This window comes from Emydura macquarii, unplaced genomic scaffold (genome assembly GCF_026122565.2).
Source record: "Emydura macquarii macquarii isolate MOO-44397 ecotype Brisbane River unplaced genomic scaffold, CSIRO-AGI_Emac_v2 contig_691, whole genome shotgun sequence".
NCBI lineage: Eukaryota > Metazoa > Chordata > Testudines > Chelidae > Emydura > Emydura macquarii.
Window position 1 is genome coordinate 3866194 of NW_027130828.1, and position 22341 is coordinate 3888534.

Below are 22341 nucleotides of genomic sequence, written 5' to 3' on the forward strand. Positions count from 1 at the left end.
TTAAACTCTAGCTTCAGGAGAGTTCAACAAATGTTTCTGGTAAATAGATATAATTTCCTAGTTAGCAAACCAGTCATTAAAGAATAACTATGGTGTATGTTATTACAATGATCAATCAATATCAAAGTACAGAGCAAAGGGAGGGTAAAGAAATTCACCAGGACAGCTAACTAGGACCTGTGGAAATAATGCTAAAATGAAGCTGAATGCCTTCAGCACTGAATTTGAGGCAGTCTCTTTAGCAAATTGTTTTGTATGTTGAGGCTTAATAATGTGTATTTATTGATCTCACTACACTGCACACCTCTCAGGACTATTAGGATAAGTATAGTAAGCTTATTTCCATGGCTTCATGTGAACATAGTTGATTAAATGATGGTTCCAGTTTTATTATGCTAACGAAGGCTACAAAAACTACATTCATATAATGGTAGGGGCTGATCTAAATCCACAAGGACATTCAGACTTACGGATGAATCAAATTATGTTTTCCAAAATCAGGGTAGAAGCTAAAGCTGTGTTCACTGTTTAGGTTTATATCCAGTTATTTCATCCCAGCCTTTTCGGCAGGTGCGAATGATCCATTCATGTTCATCATCATCTGAAAGAGAGAAATTGTCAAATATCACAAATTCTAATCTGCTCTTTGCATAGAGGACTCCAGATCAGACAGACCATTTTCTTTGAGGAATGAATGCATTTTTAAATACTTCTTGTTTAGCCAACAGTTCCTATGTACAGTTTGGTTGGCATTTGCCAAGATTCAAACATATATAACAGAAGGGAGAGAGGAGAGTTTATGGTAATATATCTGATCATTAGGCCATTTGACCAAATTAACTGCTTGGAAATCATGCAAAAAATGGTAATGTTTCTTATATATCGTATCATTTTTGATGTCTCATGACCATTTACAGAAGATAATATCAGTACCAGTAATGAGGACATAGAACTTGATTGATGTTGGTGTCAGTTTATGAAAAGCAAAGCCCCAGTTTGGATTTTTTTTAAACAACTTTTCTTCCAACATTATTATACAAAAATGCCACATTATAACAGATAGCAACAAGCTGAAGTACCAGCTGATGGAAGTACTTTAGACAATCTTCTGCACCCACCCCCAATTATTCCATGTCTGTCACGTTATTATCTCTCAGAGCACAGAGACCGTGTGAAAAGTGAAAACCAAACAGGCAATTTGGAAAAAAACACCTATCCAGCAAAGTGTGAATAGACATATTTTGAATAATTACAGAAAATTATAACTTGATAAACATTCATAGTGAGGGTCTTTCAACTGAAGGGACTAAAGTAGCCTGTCTGAAAAACCTGTGTGATGAGCTTTTACTTGTGTTGGTGATTGGAAAAAACGCTGTGTAGTAGATCAGATACAAATATTAATTCTACTACTGAAAACAGTCCCAGTTGCTGTTTTCTTATTCACATGACCCATACCATAGCAGAGCTACTTCTGTTTCCTGCCATCTTTACACATTCTAATCAAGGGTTGCAATTTGTGCTTCTAGCCAACCAACCTGGTTCCAAATTTTAAGGATGGTGTAGCACCATAATCAGCAATGCTTACCTGAAGGAGAACACACTGACCTTGTCAATTATAAATTTTAAAAAAGAAATGTGTTGCTACTGAGGAATCAGCTTCTGAAGGGAGGTGTCTACTTATGAGCTGGGCTTGTATTATGTTTATATAACAACATTTAAGTTTAAAAGGTCCTATCAGTGCAGCAGGGCTGGTCTGAGAAGGGGAGAAGCAAACAAAGGGTAATGATACCAGAGGTGCCCCTTCAGTAAAATCTTATGTTTGTTCTTAAGCCCCATTCACTTCAATGGGCTTTGTATCAAACCCTATCTGCTTGTCTTTTTCTTTTTCTCTCTCCTTCCCTTTTCTTTTTCCCTTTCTTGTTTTCCTTGCCATCTTCGCATCTTTTTTTCATTCATGGTCAAGTGAAACAAGTGCAGGCACTCCTGTCCTGTGAGGTGCTGCTTATGCTGAGCATTGCTAGAGTACTGGTGAATGCAGACTTAACCAAAGCACGTGCCCAGACTTCTGTCCCAACGCTAAATGCTGGCACTTGTCACAACACCCCCTACAACCAGCAGTCACAGGTGTGTGTGAATCAGAGGAGGTTTCCCCCGAGAGCACACGAAGCTGTGTTGCTCTGCTGCATACAGTCACTAATACATAGACACAGCAGTTATTTGTGTCTGTTGCCTCTCTCACAATTCCACACGCAGGGGTGATGTTCTATAAAAGCTTATTTTGCTAATGAACAACATACCTTTCAGGGATACCCTTCTACCCATGTATGGGGCTGGGAAAAATCTGCTGTGTTGCCCATGATCTCTTTGATTAGTTTAGCCTATAGATCTGCTTCAGCTGCTGTAATGCAAGATACAGGGACGTCATTTTGATAAATATGCCAAGTGGATACATTTCTTTCTCTGTCCACCTCAGTGGGTATATGATACATCTTTGTTCTATTCCTTGGAATGAGTGGACATTAATAACACAGCCAATTATGGGGTTCCTTCTCTCTGTCTCTAAGGAAATAAGCCAGGAGAAAATAAGCACCACTAGAATAACTTGTTAAAAAGGAAAACTAAAAAGAAGAGAAAAAACACTGAATTCTGTTTAAGGTCTGATACTGAAGTCCGTAGGCAGACAGCTCCCATTGAAATTTGCGGGAGGACTGACTGGTTGGCCCCTCTGGGTATGTCTACCCTGCAGTAAAACACCCGCGGCTGGCCCAGCTCAGCTGACAGATTTGCAAGGCTTGGACTATAGGGGCTATAAAATTACAGTGTAGACAGCTGGGCTGGAGCCCAAGTGCTGAGACCCTGCGAGGGAGGGAGGGAGGGTCCCAGAGTCCAGGACCTGAGCCCAAACGTCTACACTGGAATGTTATAGTCCCTGAAGTCCTAGCCCTGTGAGCCAGAGTCAGCTGAGCTGGGCCAGCCGCGGGTGTTTTACTGCAGGGTAGACATTCAGGCCCTAAGTTTTTCCAGTTTTCATAAAACAATGTCCTAGAACAGGGTGTAATCAATAAATCCTGTGCCAGCTGTGGTTATTTTGCATGTCACGTTCTATTTCTGCACGCCACCTCCTCCAATACTATGGAGATGAGGCTATGTAAGTACTACATGAACTAGATAGTGTCCAGACTGTTAGTGTCGATGTGATTATGTACCTCCTCGATGAAGGGTTGTTACTGTGGACTTGTAATAATTGCAAGAAAATGAAATTCTGCCTGTTTCTGTCAAAATGAAGTAATCCACTAAAAACTCCACTTGCTGAACACCGCCTATATCCAGCTCTTCCTTTGAGAAGGAAAGTATTGCTCAGGTGAGTTGCATGAAGTAAACAAACTGCCTTCCTGGTAACAAATCTGCATTGGTCATGTAATTCTGGTGCTCAGCCAACCACTATGAAAGGCATAAGCCACTTTTGACTTCAGTTTATGAGTTTTCAACAGGAGCCTGGTCCATCCACATTGATGCAGAAGGAAACCTTAATTTTCAACAGATGACCATGCAGATAAGCATTTTAGTCTCTCTTCCAGGACCACCACGACGATAGCTCACCTCATGCAGGGTCTGATTCCATGCCCGGTAAGTAACAATAACTAAGCATTGATAAAGACTGTGTACAGTTATCACAAAAGGTGAAGGGTAAGGAGACATCCCAATGGCATTAGTTACTACCAATTTACACCGAATAGAAAGAAGAGCTTCCTTGGTGATGGAGCTATAGCACATTGCCCTGCCACAGGGCGCCCTCTGCTGCACTCAGAGGAATATAGCAATCATCCCTCTGGAGCAGACCTGTGATCCATTTATTATTATTTGTATTACTGTTGTGTCTAGGAACCCTAGTCATGGGCCGGAACCCCATTGTGCAAGGTGCTGTACAAAGAACGAAACAATGGTTTAAGTCTCTGACAGTGGCCAGTACCAGCTGCTTCAAGGTGCAAGCATAGTGCACCTATAGTGAACAACTATGCAATAATCTGAACATAGGGAAAGCGTTTTCCTAACCCTTTTCATTTAGAGATTGGTTTATGCCTAGAATCCTCCTAAGCTCTTGGCTGCAATAACATCTTGTGGCAATGAGTTCACCCAGGTAACTATGCATGGGGTAGAAAGGCATTTCTTTTGATGTTTTAAGTTGGTGGCTTTTAATTTTCATTAGCTATCTCCATGCTCTGCATTATGGGAAAAGGATATTTAGGAGCAGTTGAGCCACCTTACCTATATGTCATTATTTTGTATACCTCTAACATGTCCTCTCTTATTTGTCTCCTCTCCAAACATAACCACTGTAACCTTTCTGTATCTCGAATCCTGCTCATCGCTCATACCTGAACACCTGCTGCATCTTTTTTGAGAATGGGTGACCAGAATTTAACATTTTATTCTGAGTGAGGATGTGTACCAGGGGCTAGAATATTTTCAGTATTATTTTCCATCCCCTTTCTTAACATTTTATTCACAGCTGAGCTGCATTAAAAAGAGAACCTTGCTGAAAACTGCATATAGAGTTGAGAATTAACCTAAGTGGAAAAGAACGTAGAAGTGAGCTGGCAGGGCCTAGTCTGCAACCCTTCACTCATGCTAGCTGTCCCACTGACTTCTAATCATTGTCTTCAATCGGGCTGCATCCCTGTAAGGTGGGTAAAATGCTCTGGGAGCCATAAAATGAAAGCGAGACTCCATATCCACAATGAAGGACCTCAGGCAAAATATCTGGAACCTCCAGGACTATTCTCCAATGGCTGGACACCACACAAATATTCCTTACACTGGGGTAAGGGAAAATGAACAAACCTATCGGGATAGCTAGAGGAACTATAAAAATATAGCTCAGAATGGCTCCAGGGATTAGCTAAATGTAAAGAGGCAGAGAAATATTAGAACGTAAAGAGTTAAGCTATGGTTAAACATACTTTTGCCATACTAAAGAAGACTGGTTGATAATTACTGTAGTTTTAGGGCTATTTGAATCAGTGCAGCTGCAACCTCTTCAGTAGTAACCCCTGAAACAAGACAAACTGGGTTTATTGTACTGAACAAGTCTTAAAGCTCCTCCCTGATTGTTAATAATTGGCAGCAATGGACTTAACAGCCTCTTGACTACCCTTTTTACACTCTACCTGACTGTGCAGCTAACAATTTAAATCACAGATGCCGCTCCTTCTTTGTGGCAGCTGCTTGTTAACTACACGTTCTCCTTTTTCTGTCGCTGGCGGCGTCCATAACCCTGCAACACCAGGGTTAGACTGGAGAATCACATTTCATCAAATTTCAAATGGAATTAAACCTTGAAGTTTGATTAATGCTACCAGATAGCTTGTTGTAATTACTATTTTAGAAATTGCAATTGTTTGAATATGTTAATATGATTGTCTAAGCACATCTTCACCTTCAGAAGAAATTTTCCTTTAAATTAAAAAAAAAAACCAAAAACAAAACAAACTCTTTAATCAACTGTAAATTATCACCCTAGGCACAATTAGGTAGTATGTGGTTCTTCACATTGTGTGGTGAATTTTATTTCAGTTAATTTATCTTTAAAAGTTTATTCTTTCTCCATTTTCCTCAGTGACCTCAGGAGAATATACATTCATGAAATATATTCTGCTAAAACAGAGGCTACTTTCATGTTCAAATTATGAAAATAAAGGAAATTGGTTTGTATGAAAAAACTTTGATAAAATCCAAGGAGGCCAAGTTTGTTAAATAAATTATGACAAGTTATTTGTTCTAAAGTTAGTGAAATCTAATAATTTGCACGTGAGATACAGTTGAAGTGTTGAGGCAGACTGAGGTCTTGCTGAACGGTCCATTAGGATACGTCATTTGATTCTTTTAAATTACTTGTGTCTTTTTATGTTTCCATCCAAACTGCAATACTCCACTTCCAATCTGCTGCTAGCCAACAGCAGGCCTCCGCCACTCGACTAAACTCTATTTGGATCTTTCTATTATCTCCCAAAGCATTAGAAATACTTGTGACTTTTACAGGGAGAAAGCCATGCACTGTTCTGCTTGTACACCTGTACTGTCTGCATCTGCGTTAGGGCCTGATCCTGCAATCCTTAACCACAAGGGCAATCTCGCTACTAGCACAAGTAAGAAAGAGCTTCTTGCCTTGAGTAAAAGTTGCTAAAGAGGGCCTTTGCATTGTCTACTCCTTGGAGCACAAACTATGGCTTCCTCTATGTCAGAGCCAAGCACACTCTCAGTGCTCTAAATAACAATAGCTGTTCATTCTCTAACATACATGACTCCTCCCATCACCCATGGTGCAGTTTATCATGTTCTTCCACTCTACAATTACAGCCATCTGTGATAGTATCACAGCCATCACCTCTACCCCCCCGCCCTTTTAACTTCCACTGCCCCGCCCCAAAATCTCCAGCACCTCCTTCCTTACCACACCTATCTCACCAACATCAATGCTGGCAAGAAAATGGAAAATATGTATGCAATTAACCTTTACTTCCACACGCAAATTCTCACCCTTCCATTTCCATTTAATTGCGTAAATCCAAAATGGCCTCAAAATGAACTTTCCATCTCCTACAGAACTTGTTTTCCCGTGTACTGTATAGCTGAAACCAGCCCCTATACTGTTTGTGTCAAAACTTTCGAACCTGGATTCAGAATGGGATGGCTAACACACAAACAAAGTTGTTGTTCTTGGCATGCTGGTCTTGGAATTTAAACCTTCACAGGTTTCAAAGCGATAATTATATTAGGCTCAGGAAACCACAAGGAGCAGCAAAGGCTGCAGTTGTTTCAATGATTGCAGTGATTTAGTAATGTGATGCATGTATTAATATTAACACCATGTTAGCCATGCTAGCTACAGCAGAAAGGGCTAATCATACTGGTTAATAATCTGCTTTATTGAATAGTGTAAATTGACTAGGAAAATGTAGAGGCCCGTTTTTAACACTGCTCTCTAGGTTACACAGCACAGAGCTCTCAATTATAGCTCTAACTGTGAGGAAGACATAAGTATGTATTTTGCAGACACATCCAAAATATGCTAGCTGCTTTCACAGGGAGACACAGTCCCTGTGCTATAGAGCAGACAATCTAAACAGCAAATGAAGGATGGGGGAAAAGGATACAACCAAAGTGGTCAGGGTGATGACAGGCATACGGCTGCTTCATTATATGAGATTAGGATATTTTCTTTTTCAGTTAAACACACCGAATTCCTCCCCCCAATCTTCTCACCAACATTCAGCCCCCTTGACTTGGCCCTATAGCAGTTCCCAGTATCAATCCCAGCAATCTTCTGCCCCTCTCTCTCCTATATTTGGGTTCCTTTTCACTCAAATGAGCAGTTTGTTCCTAAGATAAATAAGTGAGATAAATAAGCAGGTTGATTAGTTTCTTGCTGGCATTGCAGAAAATGTCGTTGTGGTGTTCCTCAGTCCTTACTCCTGCAAGAAATCCTGCTGAAAGTCAATTGTTATTAAGCATTATTTGTTAAACACTTTTAATCAGCGAGGCATTGCACAAGACAGGCTTCGAGACAAGCCCTGTCCCCAAAAGCTTACAATTTAGAAGACAGTCACAGGAAACTGAGATGAACTAGAAGACAAGAAGATGGAGTTTACAGTAATAAATGTTCTGTACCTCTTGTTCATCTAACATTTTCCATATTTTCTATCCATGGGCTTCATAGAAGTAGGGGTTTGGAAGATGGGGGAGGGTGACATTGGGGAGTAGCATGAATATGGAGCAACACAGAAGAAAATAAATGGTGGGACTAGAAGAAGGGGGTGGGACATCAAGGAACATGATAGGAGACCAGATCCAAGACATAGTTTGGAGTAAAATTGGGTAGGATCATGTGGTCCAGGGAAGCAAGGAGAGCCACTTGGCCTGATGGTAGACAAATACAATAATCTTAGCTTTGGCATTTTGGAGGGATTAGAAGGGATGATTGGCGTATCAGACAGTTCTGAAAGAGAAGTGAGCAGCAGTCAGGGCAGGAGATGACAAGGACAACTGTTTTAGCTGTTGGAAAAAAGGCACTAGGCTACTCATGTTCACAAGGCCTACATGTGTGAGTAAGGATTATAGAATTATTTCCATATGTATGTGCGGTCCTGAGCATAACTTTTTCTTCACCTGTCTCCACTTGTTTTTCAGGAGAAGTACGGTTGCCAGCCCCAAGCAGAGAGAAGATCACTGAATTGCAAACAGACTGCATTTGTTACAAAGATATGTAGAATTTAAAATTCAGTCAGTTTGTCAAATGATCAAAAATCAGCAAACAATAGACACAATTTGTTTTGTTCAGAGTCCAGAGGTAGAGACTAAGCTCTTCAAATTAATTTCTGCAAAAGCTTATTTTTCCTAAACAGGTCTGGATCCCAGGCCTTGAAGAATATACTGATTACCAACAATTTTTCAGAGCTTTACAAAAAACATTATTTCCTTTGTTGTGTGAAACGCAGAATCAGCCATCTGGCAAATGCCCCAGAGCTAAAATCTTTTACACGACATATAATTCAAAATGATTAAATATACAACAGCAAATAGCTATAGCATTGCACTTGAAATAGCATGAACTTTTATTGCCGATCAAAACTGATTTCTTTAGCTTAACAAGTGTCCACAGAACAATTATTTGAAGAGCTTTTAAGAGTTTCAATGTATAGAAGCTAGTGCTCATCTAAATTCAGAATCTTAAATCTGGCAAAAAAGAAACAAACGTATAAATTACTAAATAATCTTGTCTCACAAGTAGACATTCAAACCAATGGGAAGCTAAATTCAATCTAAGAATGAAAATATTATTCTCGTTATGTATGTGTTTTGTGGTGAATGGCTTTCCTTTTCCTTTACGTTTGCAAAGGGCATCTGCCAAAAGCGTTCTCAGATTCTTAGGTAAGAACTAGGGGCTAGTCTAGAATCACAGCATTCAGCCACTACCTACATCAAGAGAACGGGCCACATCAGAGGAGAATGGTGCTCAGTAAATGCTCCGCAAGTACAGTCCTTCTTTGCCTGCAGGAGAACATTTTTTTAAGTTTAACTTGCTGCCTCATATTAAGAAAGATCCCAGGTCTGCAAGATTGCCAAGTCCTCGCCCCTCTACCAATTCCGATAGCAGCTCAAGTCACTGGTGGCTGTGAAAATAAGCATGCAAACATCTGCTCACATTTGGTGCGTGCTAAGAGCGGTGTGGAAAGTAATACACTGGCACGATTAATACATGAGCTTCAAATGGTTATGGCTTTATTTCTCAATTACATTTCTTCAGACCAAGCAAAGCCCACATTCCTCACTGAGTACTCTGGATATACCACATCTAAGTTGTAAGACAAAACCCCTGCAGACAATTATTGAATGGATTTTGCCCTTGGATAATCCAGAAGGGATACATGGAATTTCTTCACATTTTCCAAGAGGATTCACTTCCAGGTTTATTTGGACCAAGCACGAGAAGTTTCAGTCTGAAGGGTAATGTTAGGAGGAAGCTGCAAACATGTGATTATTGAGCCTTAGCATTAAAGAGCCATCTAAACCTTAACTATAGTGGCATGTTAGTGACACTGTAATGAAACTTTTGATGTTCTAAAAATACAGCTGATTAAATTACAGAATAAAATAATACTCCTGACTTCTAATCTCTGCTGGTTGTAATCATTTACTCAGGAACTCCGCACCTGAGCGCTCTGGGACTTTTCCTTTAAATTAAATGATTCTAGGCCTGCTGAAATCATAACTCGATTTTTGGCTGCTTTGAGACTCGAGCTTATGGAAAAACAGTATAGCCTCTCACAAATCGGTATTTCTGCATCTTCTTTTTATGACAGCAGTGTTATTATTGAATGATATTGAGGGGAAAAAAAAGATTAAAAAAGCACACAAAAAGACTGCAGAAACTTCAGTGTATCCCCACGGAAGATCTGGTTTATAGACTGAAAAATAATTGCAAATCTTTTAAAAAAAAATTGAAATCCTTGACTAGTAACAAAAAATGAAACTACTGCTTTCACTACATTCCCTGGACCTGCTCTCAATTACACTAGGACCCTTTGCACCACTTGGCATGAGAGGCCTTAATGTAAATGAGACTCAGGCCCTCAATATTTGTGAAACTGAAGTCCTGCTAAATGAGGCAGGAATCTCTGATACTCTGTGCACACACACTGCATTAAAGAAACGCAAACTGCAACAAATTCAACCGGAGCCTTCACTGTTCCTGGCTGTTCGGAGTCATTGATTGTGTGGCAGAAGTGTAAATGTCAAAGGCAGCATGCCTCCTTTCCCTGCTAGCTCAATCAGTGAGGTAGCAAGCGGCTTCACAACAAAGCAAGAGTGAAAGATGGGGGCTGGAGTAGCCTCAAATCCCACTCCCAGCCCTGAGGAAGATGGAGTCATTTGGCTAAACCTGTCAAGCTGTTGTAAGAGCTTCCTGAATGCTTCCTACCATCTGCTTTTGATGCTTTCAAGACTTGGACAGAAGCCTGGAGGTTTTCCTGCTTTTTCCTGACCAATCTATAAAGGAATAGTTCTGGATCTGTTCCCTGTCATTCCAACCTCTTTCCTCAGTTTCTTCTGCCTACAGCTGGTTTTTTTTTAACTGCAGTGGCCTTGTGCCCTGAATTTCTCTTGGGGGAAGTCAGCATTCCTCTAATGTTGAACAAGTGCTGGATCTTTCAATTGTGTTTGTGTCCTTAAGAGGAAGGGTATGGCCTCCATGATACATTCCTCCTTCACACCCATGTTGACAAAGAAATGTTCATAGAAAACAGATCAGAAGCAATTTACTGCATATTCTACTTATAGTCACTTTGTCAGACTGCATTCTCTGTTGTGATGTTAGTGAATATTGATTGATACAATCTGTAGGCTATAAAGATAAATGTAGCTAAGGACAATGAGTTCAAAGCATAGATTAAAAAACAAATTGAATTCCAAGGCGTTCCCGTATGTACTAATCTGTGCAGGTTCCTGTGTTTTTGGAAAGCATTTTGCTTATCTTACTCATCAGTAGGCCCACTCCAATATTTTGGATCAGTGCCATTTGTAATAATCTAGATCAGTATTTATTGAGGGTTTATGAAATAGGCTAAATACTAGAGAGTATATTTTGTAGCAGATGATATCTCCTGTTCATTTAGTCTCTCCTCTTCCCTCCCCCAACACCATATCCAGATTTCTAACTGCTCTCAGGACATGATCCTGCAAGTTGGTGAGCACTACCATAATCCAGCAAGGCACTTAAACATGTCTCTAATTTGAAGCAAGTGAGTAGTCTCACTGCAATTAAAAGGATTATTCCTGTGCTTAAAGTTAAGCACATACTTAAGTGGTCAGGGCAGAGACCTTGAGACCTTGCAGGACTAAGCCCATTGAAAGGCTATATATTTGGAAAACACTATCTTGCTGAGTATCATTATGAAGGAGAATGAGTCTTCCTTGGTTTAAAAACTATTAAATGTGACTCAGACACATTTATTCATATCTGCCTGTGAAAACATCACTTACAGTTTTGTAAACCATGTGCAGGATGATGTATGCAACTTTCCTTGGAATTAGCTAGTTGATACAAGCAATCCATGTTGTCTGAAATATTTTAGCTCAGTAGCTGTATAACCTGAATATAGGTTTTTAAATTTCAACTATACTCACATATGATAGAAGGTATGTGAAACAAGTCAATTTACACTGTACTTCAAGATGAGTGAATCACATACCTGCATTCCTCAAAAACCTGAGCTTGTAGTCAATGACAACTCTGGTATGAGGATTATAGAATCCATCACCACAGTCATAACATCCTTCTGGGATTATTCTGGGAGGATCTAAGTTTGTAAGCTGAGAGATACCTGAAAGGACACAATATCATTTATTACAAAGCAAAAAATCCCTTTTTTTTTTTTACAACTACATTATTTTATCAAAATAAATGATGATAAATAAATATTCCTTTTCATTTCTCTAGCACTTTCAAGCACAAGATCTCAAAGCAATTTATGAACTTTACTACATTAAGATTTCCCTCACTCCTATGGTAGGTGATTATTATGACCATTTTGCAGATAGAGAAACTGAAGCACAGTGAGGCCCACCCAAGAAATGTGAGGCATAGAAAGGAAGAGATCTTGGATCTCCTCACTCTCAGTCCTGGGATTTAGCTCATCAGACATCATAAGATGCACCCCAAACTCTAAAATGAGGCCAAGAAAGTCTAGCCATGCCTTAAAGAAACATGTCCTTCCTCAAATGTACAGTATGAATAAGACTACAGCTCACTATGCCAATATATTATTCGGTGACTATCTCACATAATGTTTTCACCTTTTAGTCACAGATGAACTAGTAAATGTGTCTAACAGACCAACTTTATAGGCTGGACATAAAGTAAATATATTTTGGTATCCATTGAAAATTTGCATTTTCAAGCTACACGTTTCATGTACCCGGCTGTTTGTGGATTTCTGTTACTCTTCCAGGTGCTTTAAAGCACTATGCAAAATTAAGAGTTCAAGTTAATATATCTTTTGCTTTGGTCCCAGTTTTCTGTAATGAAATTATGTCTAGAATGTGAAACCTATAAAAGGCTTAATAAGATGTCAGAACTTGCTAGCTAGCAATGTCCTGCCCTGAGATCATGATCACTCAAGAAGAGACTATCCACCACATTTGTCAGTCTCCTGTGGAAGGAGTTCTGAGATAAACCAGAATGTTCCTGCTCCATGTTACTCATGTAGTTGAGTTTACCTCTCTCAGTAAACAGTGTTGTTGGTTTAAAACCTTCCAGATGCCTCTTATCACAAATGCAACACAGTACCTGCTGGTTTTAGACCGGAACAGATTTCAGTATAAAATCTTCTGTCGTAGCCATCACAATAATGCCATTTGTTATCTTTGAATTCAAGACCATCTGAAAAGGTGTATTTCCCCTGCAAAACAAATTCAAGCACAGAACTAATAAGTGTGTGACTGGAGTGAATAACAAAAAATTTTATATCCATTAGCAAGGATGCCTGTTATCTGAGAATAAATAATATATTGTTTTGCTCCACATTTAAGTGCTGATGGAAATGATGCCTGCAGATCCATAGGAATCACATTCCATACCAAATCATTCCCCTGTTCAGTGGGAAGTAACTTTTGTCCATGAAATAGGGGAAGCCAACATTGAGAGTGAGAAAGCCACCTATGGAAAAGGTGATGGTTTGGTAGCTGCCACTTATTTCTTGATACAAACATTTCTGAATGTCCAGTCTTTGAACCAGGGAGAATATCCCCTAAAGCATATTGGCAGTAACCTTTGGGAGCAAAGGGATTTTACCTTTCTTTTGAATACAGAGCAGGGTTCAGCCTTTAAAATAAGATGGGCATACCACACCCAATCAGCTTCCTATGACTGCAGAGAGCATTGGCACTGGTGAATTTCAATCCTCATGTTCTATTTCTATGTTGCTAAGCCTTCAACACCACATCTAAAGGACTAGTAATGTAATACCTCTTTTGATATTCCGCAGTCCCAGATTCCTTCATATTTGCTTCCATTAGGAAAATGCAAGGATCCTTTTCCATGAAACATTCCATCTTTCATTGTGCCATTATATTTGGTTTCAGTTGGGAGAGTATAGCAGCCTTGTCCTTCAATCCTGTTAATGATAATTGGGAATTGTTTAAGAACTCTTTACTAGATGCCTAAAAAGTCAAATCGAGGAAGAAGGCCTTATTGGTTAAAAGACAGACCTGGTTTAGAGGGGAAGTGAAGGCAGCTAAAAAAATAAAAAATATATATATTATAAATGGAAGAACTGGGGAGGCTGATAGTAATTAATATAAATCAGAAGCCAGGAACTGTAGAAAACTGATAAAGGAGTAAAGGATCACAAGGAGAAATCTATGGCTTCCAGAGTTAAGGACAATAAGGAGTTTTTTAAAGAACATTAGGAACAAAAAGAATCCTGACAATGATATTAGTCCATTACTAGATGGCTATGGTAGAAATTATCTATACCATTGCAGAAAACGTAGAAGTTTTCAATAAACATTTCTGTTCCATATTTGGGGTGAAAAAAGAAGATGTCATATCACATGACAATTCATCTTTCTATTCCACTAGCATCCCAGGATGATGTTAAACAGCAGCTACTGAAGTTATACATTTTTAAATGAGCAGGTCTGGATAATTAGCATGCAACAGTATTAAAAGAGTTGGTTGAGGATTTTGCTAGAACATTAATGTTGATTTTCAATAAGTCTTGATACACTGAGGAAGTTCCAGAAGACATGAAGAAAGATAATGTTGTGCCAATATTTTAAAATGGTAAACAGAATGACCCAGGCAATTATAAGCCTGTTGGTCTGACATCAATTCCAGACAAGATAATGGAGCAGCTGATAGAGAACTCAATAAATAAAGGATTTAAGGGTTGTTATATAATTAATGCCCATCATCATGGGTTTATGGAAAAAAAATCCTGTTAAACTAATTTGATATCTTTTTTTGAGGAGATTACAAGTTTGATTGATAAAGATAACAGTGTTGATGTAATATACTAAGACTTCTGTAAGGCATTGGACTTGGTACTGCATGACAGTTTGTTTAAAAACCTAGAAAGATATAAAATTAACATGGCACACATTAAATGGATTAAAAGCTGGCTAACTGATAGTTTTCAATGTAATTGTAATCAGGGAATCATCACTGAATGGGTGTTTTTCTTATAGGGTTCAAAAGTGGTTCTTGGCCCTATGCTATTTAACATTTTTGTTAATGAGCTGGAAGAAATCATAAAATCTTCATTGATAAAGCTTGTGGATGACATACAGATGACATCCCCCCCCACTTGGCCCGTCCCTTCAGTCCTCAGGTAGCGCTCCCAGCCTGGCTCCACTGGGTACTGAGAACCTGCTCCACTGTGTCCCCGTTCCCCACTCCAGCAGGTCCGGGGCTGCGGCTTTGAGAGCAGGACCCTGCACGCACCCGGCCCAGCTCCATGGGGGACCCCCATCTCAGACCCGTAGACCCATGATCCAATGGCTGGAGGTTGACACTAGACAAATTCAGGCAGGAAATTAGGCATACGTTTTTAACAGTGAGAGTAATTAACCATTAGAACAATTTATCAAGGGTCATGGTAGATTCTCCATTTCTGACACTATTTAAATCAAGATTGGATGTTTTTCTAAAAGATCTGCTCTAAGAAGTATTTTGGGGAAGTTCTCTGGCCTGTGTTATTTATACAGGAGGTCAGACTAGATGATCACAATAGTCCCTTCTGGCTTTGGAATCTATGACTCACATGCACTGTTTATAGTACACAGTTTAATAGCTCTCAGGCTATTCTATTCTAGTGATGACTTAACATAGCCATCAAAGAACAAAGTGGGGGAATCCTGGCCCTACGGTAGTCAACCGGAGTTTTGCCAGTGACCCTAATGGGATTAGGATTTCACTCATAGCTTGAAAACTCCAACGGTAATGGCCCCATCCTGCAGAACAGAGATAAGTAAAACTCCCGCTGACTGTACTTTTACCTGTGTCAGGTAAAGAGGGTTTAAAAGAGTGCAAAAAGAGGGGGGGGGAAAGAGTGCAATCATCCTTGGTGTAACACTACAGAAATCCAAGGAGTTAACCAGGGGTGTATTTGAGGCACTCTATTTTCCTGACATAAGCCCAATTGCTCAGATAAAAAGGATAGAACTCAGCAAAAAGGAAATTATGGCGGCTTGTTCCAATAAAACTCAGAACAACCAATGGAGTTACACAATTTTAACAAGACAAAGTGGGTGTAGCGACACCCTTGGAAAGAAAATGAATGATGACCATTTTTAAACACCCTTAGAAAGGCTGGATAATAATGACTGTTATTTATAAGGCAGCTTTCATCTAAACACCCCCAAATGCATTTCAAACTGGATTTACAAACAGGGATCAATACGCCCACCAGGTGCCCACAGCCGTTTCTGGGGTTTAGCAGCACACAGCAGCATCACCCAAACGTTTAGGACAGGATGTGCAAACACCTTTTGCAAAGATGCAGAGAAGTCAAGGCCCAGATTTTAAAAGGTATTTAGGCTCCTAAAGATGCAGACAGGTGCCTAGTGGGACCTTCAGACGCACCCTGGTGCCTAGCGGCTGTTGATGTCGGTGGGAGTTGGGAGACAGACGACCAGGCATTTTTGCGGATCCCACGAGGAATCTCTAGAGTCTAGGTGCTGAAACACCGTTAGAAATCTGGCCCTAGGTGACATGCCCAAGGCCACTGGTGGCTTTTTCTAGCTCTCAGCCAGGCCTGGCTCCCCATCCTGTGCGGAGGTCATCAGGCCGCTCACCCATGGCATGGTCCCACTTTCCGAAGTGATCTGAACCCGGCCCGCACTTGTTCTGCTCCGGCAATGCCGCGGGCACCAGCAAGTGGGCGTGCAAGGATGGTGCCTCCGGGGGGCCTTCCCGCACGGGGCTGGTCACGCTCAGGAGAGCGGCGCCAGGGATTTGCACGGCCGAAGATTGGCACGCTTCGGATTGTCACGCTGGCTCGGGGATTTTCACACCCTGCGTCCCCCAGGCGGGGCCGTGAGCGTGCGAAGGCCCATCCCTGCCCCCTGGCCTCACCCCTGGGGCTGCCCCCCCCCCCTCAGCCCCAGCCCCACCTGCCATGCACATAGTCCCCGAGGTAGCTGCTGCCCGTGACCTCCATGGAGCCTGCCCGGGATGCGCCCTGGCCTGGGCGCGGGTAGGCAGCAAACTGTTGCCATGGTAATAAGACAGAGGGCGGGGCATGCGGAGGGGAGCAGGCGGGGACAGAGAACAAACCCCGCCCCCCAGGTAGGCCGCGCGCGCCAGAGCCGCTCGCTCGCTCGCTCCCGAGTGGCGCATGCGCACGCGCTCCCGGAGAGCGTGGCGCGTGCGCAGTGCTGCGCGGCCTGCTGCCGCTGTTGCCGCTTGCTGCTGCGCTGGGGGAGGGCGCCGAAGGGGAGCCCAAGGAGAGCGGCTCGGGCGGCGCCATGCCGGGCACTCTGGAGGTGCCCTCGCTGGAGGAGCTCGATGTGCAGGAGGTGAGGGCGGGGCCCACAGGCGGGCTTCCCCTGCGGCCGGGGACGCCCAGGACAGGGCCCCCCCACCGACCCCTCCCCCCACCCGGGCCAGGCCCCCCCCCCACACCTTCCCCTCCCCCCACCAGGGCCAGGGCCCCCCCCACCTTCCCCTCCCCCCACCCGGGCCAGGGCCCCCCCCACACCTTCCCCCTCACACCTGGGCTCAGGCCAGGGACAGGGCCCCCCACACCTTCTTCCCCCCCCGGTCCCGGGACAAGGCCCCCCACATCTGGGCTCAGGTCTGGGACAGGGTCCCCCACATCCTCCCCATCCCCCAATCTCCTGCTCAGGCCAGGATTGTTCAGGGGCTGGTACAGCTGGCACTAGAGTGGTGCGAGCGGTGCAGGATAGAGCAGCCCCCAAGCACTGAGGGGAGCGCACGCCCTTTTGCAGCAGGGTAAATCTGTGCCCGGGTCCCACTTGCCAGGCATGAAGTGGTGGGGAGGACACTACCTTGGGCTTGTGCTAACTCTGCTGATGCTAACTTTTCCTCCCCCAACTCCAGGTGAGCGTCAGCTCGGCAGTGCTGAAAGCTGCAGCCCATCACTATGGCTCGCAGTGTGACAAGCCCAACAAGGAGTTCATGCTGTGTCGCTGGGAGGAGAAGGACCCCCGGAAATGCTTACAGGAAGGGAAGGAAGTCAATAAATGTGCACTGGAGTTTTTCAGGTAAGAATCTTAGCTGCCTTTTCAATCCAGTTTTAGGGCTGGATCCTGCAGATCTTAACTTAGGCAAAACTGACATTGAACTCAGTGAGATCTGTACTTGGGTGTGGCCTGTAGGATTGGACTGTAGCATATATGGTGCCTATCAAAACCAAGGTTCAAGTATTCAAATTAGATATGTATTTCATGCTGCAGCACTTTGAAACAGAACATGCTTACTTTGTTTTTAATTAGCGTGTTAAAAGAGTGTGGTAATGAAGTGAGCTTGTGCTGTATGTTGCTACCTGTTTGCCTAAGGGCTGATCTACATTAAGAGTTTGGTTGATAAAAGCTGACTTTTGTCCACAAAATAGTGGAGATGTACAGACTGAAATGCTCCTCCCACTGATGTAACTTCCTTGCTATGCCAACATAATAAAACTACCTCAATGAGAGGTGTAGGACTTATGTTGGTGAAGTTAGGGCGATGCAGTGTCAATGTAGACACTGTGTTCCTTACATGGGCTGTTGGCTGTCATTCTTGTTAAGAGCCCAGCTGCCCCCCCCCTCCTGGAGAGCTGAGTGGCTAGGATCCCAGAGCAAGAAGACCTGGGTGGCTTCCCCTGGCTCCTAGCGGGGAGAGAAGGGCAGCCAGGCTCCTGACAGGTAGCTGCCAACAAAGCTGAGAGACCGGGCTCTCAACTCCTCACACTGCCCCTCGTAGATCGTCGGAAGCACTCCTGGTAAGGATGCACACCACTAACCCAAGGAGGATTGTGTGGACATCAGCCACCGCAATAATTAATGTCCGATCGACTTATCTTTGTAGTGTAGACAAGGCCTAAGGTATTTGCATAGGAGGAGAGACTCTTTGGAAGCATCAGTCGGCATATCACCTACCTGAGTGTCACCATTTTATACAAGCATTACAATAGTAACTTTGTTGAGTTATAGCTGAGATGATCATGCCATTTTTAAACTTTTGTTGAGGTGCTGTCGCTGACCATTCCCTAGACTTGAACTCCTGAGGGTCGGACACAGTGCTTGCTCAGTGGAGCATGTCAGTGGTGGAGACGACTTCCTTTGCTAGTTGGAAGGAAAAGTGTTCAATAATAATTTCAGTTCATAAAGCAGTGATCCAAACCCTTCCTTTTATATTGGCCTCCCTTGCTTGGTCTCAGCCACCAGGCAAGTTGGCTTTGTTTTGAAAGTCTGAAAATGATTTTCAGCAGTCTCTGGGCTTCAGTAACTTGAGACTGTACTTTAAAAACGTCAAACTTTGTATGTGGGTTGCTTTCCCCATCCTTTGTCATTTTGGGGCACAACGATGCAAACATTTAAACAAGTACAAAACTGTCCTTGTGTGACTACAATCATGAGCCATCTGAGTGATTGTAATCTTAGAGGCAGACCACCTCTTTGTATGTGTTTGTTTAGTACCTAGCAAGGTGAGACCCTATCCTGATTGAGGCCTCTCGGTGCTATTACGTTATAAATATTAATATTAGATGTTAAGGGGATGTGTCTTGCTAAGCTTAAAAAAAAAATCAAATGAAGTTGGAAACAGTTGAGTATCATGTACAGAACATTCAGATTACATTATTAAAACAGGCATGCACTAAGGGAGATGCAAGAATGGTATCTGAAAGCTGACTACGCTTAATGATATTAATAATTATATTGTAGTTATGTAAAGGGTAACACGGACCTCTCTTGAGATCAGTGTGGAATTATAAATTAATATGCTTAGACTATAAACTCTTCTTGACAGGGATTCTTGTTATTCTGTGAAGTGCCATGCATCAGTGTCATAATTTATTTATTTATTACTGATCTTTCTTCTATTATCTCTTATTTCTTTCAAAATTACCAGATTTTAACAATTTTATGAATGCCAGCTGGAAAATAAGCATTGTAAATAACTGTTGAATGGCAAGCATTTAGAAATTGGTTCATGTGTTTTGGGCTGGCGTGCATAGGAGAGTGCCAACTTTGCAAATGTAACTTTTATAAACTACTTTGTCTTATCCAAAATAACACAATTAGAATCCCTTGTTTTATAGGAAGATTAAGGCACACTGTGCAGAACCTTTTACTGAATACTGGACCTGTATTGACTATACCAACCTTCTAGAGCTTCGTCGTTGCAGAAAACAGCAGTTGGCATTTGATGATTGTGTGCTGGAGAACTTGGGCTGGGTGAGACCTGATCTGGGACAGCTGTCTAAGGTAATTCCATATCAGGAAATCCTGCCCCATATCTTCATCTCCTTTCTCAATGGTTATTTCAGCTCCCTTCTCTGTGACCTCCTAAAGTCCCTATTCCCCAGCACATGCAGAATGCTGCTGCCGGCCTTCTGTTGTTCACAAAGAAACACAAGCTCATCACCTCATCTAGCCAGGTCTTATATGGTCCCCTTTGTTGTAGTCTTGAAGTGCATCTACCGCTTCTCATTCATTTGAGAAAATAATTCAGAATTGTGCCCCCATGTGTTGAAAGCATTCTATGTACTTGCCCCAGTCTGCCTCAGATCTTGTCAGTCTTCACGCATAGTATCTTAAACTACTTTTAATTGTTTTTAAACAGACTAGATTTCAAAGTGATGATGTGTGTTCCAGTCTCAGCACTTTTGATACAAGAACCATCTCTGCATCTCTTGTTATCTGGAATAACCCCCCTATATTTTTCCATCTCATTTCAAATCTAGTCTGAAAAACATCTTTCTGTTGCATATGCCTCATTTCTTTCTATCTACAGTTTTTAACTCTAGCTGTTATGTGTAGTTCTGTAAAGCATTTTAGGATACTCTGTGTGCAAGTTTGTTGCAATAAATACATTGCAGAGTTCATAACTTCTCCACTATACCAGTGTTTATTTCTGGCTTGACAGGTCTAGTGGGGGACTGGATTGGATGGCCCAAGAAGTCACTTCCAGTTCTAGGTCCCTATGTAGCTTTCGCAAATTTCAGTAAATTTTTAACTAATTAAATGTTTAATATGTTAAAAAAAGAATGGCACAAAATAAATTCCTCCTATCATAGATGTTAGCAACAGGAAAACTGGCTGGTGGTGGTTCTGTGTAGTGTATGCAGTATTGTTCCATTGATTTGCTTATGCTGCTTCTTTTGTATGTGTGACCTTGGACTGGAGGAAAGGATGTGCTGGGTTTGAAATGGACATTTCTACTAACCATTTTATATTAATTTTATGTGGATAATCCTTAAGAAGTTTAGGCAGCATTGAGCATCTGCTTGTTCTTTTCTGTGCTTGGTTTTTGAGACAGCTCAGGTGCTTAACCTCAAAGAGCTAAAACAGGAACTTCTTGTGCATACTTTTGCATACTTGCGTATGCTTTTACTTTATTGGCAAAGTAGCAGCTTTCAAAGGCACTGAGGTTTTGGCCCACTGTTGACAAGACAAAATTCTCATCTCACATGCATGCAACTCCACTGTAGTCAAGGGGGTTGCATTGAGTGTAAGTGAGAGCTAGACTTCAAAGTTGAAGCTTACCTTCAAGGAATCGCTTAAGCTATTGAGTTAAAAAAAAAAATTGTAACCCTTGACACATGCATTGTTCTCCTAAATGAACACATCATTGTACTGTTTTTTTGCTTCATCTTATTTTTCACTTCACCTTACTCTTCCCTGATCACCCTGTGGTGTCACTGTTTCCTCCTTTTCTTATCATAATCTAGATTATAGAAATGTGTGAGAGTCCTTCCCTTAATGTGCCCATCATATCTGTGGCGGTCTATCACTATGAATCAGTTGGTCTACTGAACTTACTTTAAGGTGCTCTACTAACACTTGCAGACTCTTCAAGCAATATGTCCTGAATTAGTAGGCATTTTATTAATTCTACTAATGGCTGGTTTATTTTTCTGCTGCATGACTCATTAAAGCTACTTATGTTGTTTCTCCTCTGAGCCATTGGCTTACTGTAGTTTTATCTATTCAATACAAGCAGAAGAATTCCAGTGTACTACTTTTCCTTCCAGGTCACCAAAGTGCAGACAGACCGACCTGTCCCTGAGAATCCCTATCATTCCAGACCAAGACCAGAGCCAAATCCACCCATTGAAGGAGATTTGGAGCCTGCTAAATATGGTAGTAGGCTTTTTTTCTGGCACTGATAAAGGGGGACCGACAACTCTGTAGTAAGCTCTGTCCTTTGCAAATGTAAATTATCTTGTCCAATGTGTATTGGCTAAATCCTTAATGATTAAAAAACCCATTAATTTACCTGGCGTGGTAGATTTTCTATATACATTACAGGAACTCAAGAATAATGTCCCCTCTACTGTTGTTTTCCCTTTGTAAGAGTCTAACAAGCTTCTTAAGCCTTAAAGCAGTGGTTCCCAACCTTTTTGGCTTGAGGACCACAGATATCATTTTTACAACCATGAAGGGCCACCTGTCTCTGCCGGCAGGGCCCCGCTCCACTGCAGCCAGATGGAAGGAGTTCAGCGAGGAGGCTGCCTCCTCGCTGATCTCCTGTCTCCCTGGTTGCATCAGGGAAACCGCACTCATCCTGTAGCCCTGTGCGCTCCACCTCAGTCCCTAGGCAGTGGCTCCCTTCTG

The 22341-nt window shown here is 41.9% G+C and overlaps 2 protein-coding genes across 2 annotated transcripts; one reads left to right on the forward strand and one right to left on the reverse strand.

The window, feature by feature from the left end:
* Window positions 1-373: 373 nt before the first annotated feature.
* Window positions 374-16772, reverse strand: MORN5 (MORN repeat containing 5). Its single transcript, XM_067541756.1, has 5 exons — window positions 16672-16772; window positions 13523-13670; window positions 12845-12956; window positions 11748-11879; window positions 374-601 (listed from the first exon to the last, which is right to left on the reverse strand). Exons 1-5 carry the CDS (start codon window positions 16716-16718, stop codon window positions 522-524), a joined length of 519 nt encoding a protein of 172 aa, XP_067397857.1. The 5' UTR covers window positions 16719-16772; the 3' UTR covers window positions 374-521.
* A 123-nt stretch (window positions 16773-16895) lies between these two features.
* On the forward strand, window positions 16896-22002 carry NDUFA8 (NADH:ubiquinone oxidoreductase subunit A8). Its single transcript, XM_067541592.1, has 4 exons — window positions 16896-17076; window positions 17621-17784; window positions 19824-19989; window positions 21759-22002. The coding sequence occupies exons 1-4, from the start codon at window positions 17026-17028 to the stop codon at window positions 21891-21893; spliced, it is 516 nt and encodes a 171-aa protein (XP_067397693.1). The 5' UTR covers window positions 16896-17025; the 3' UTR covers window positions 21894-22002.
* The last annotated feature ends 339 nt before the right edge of the window (window positions 22003-22341 follow it).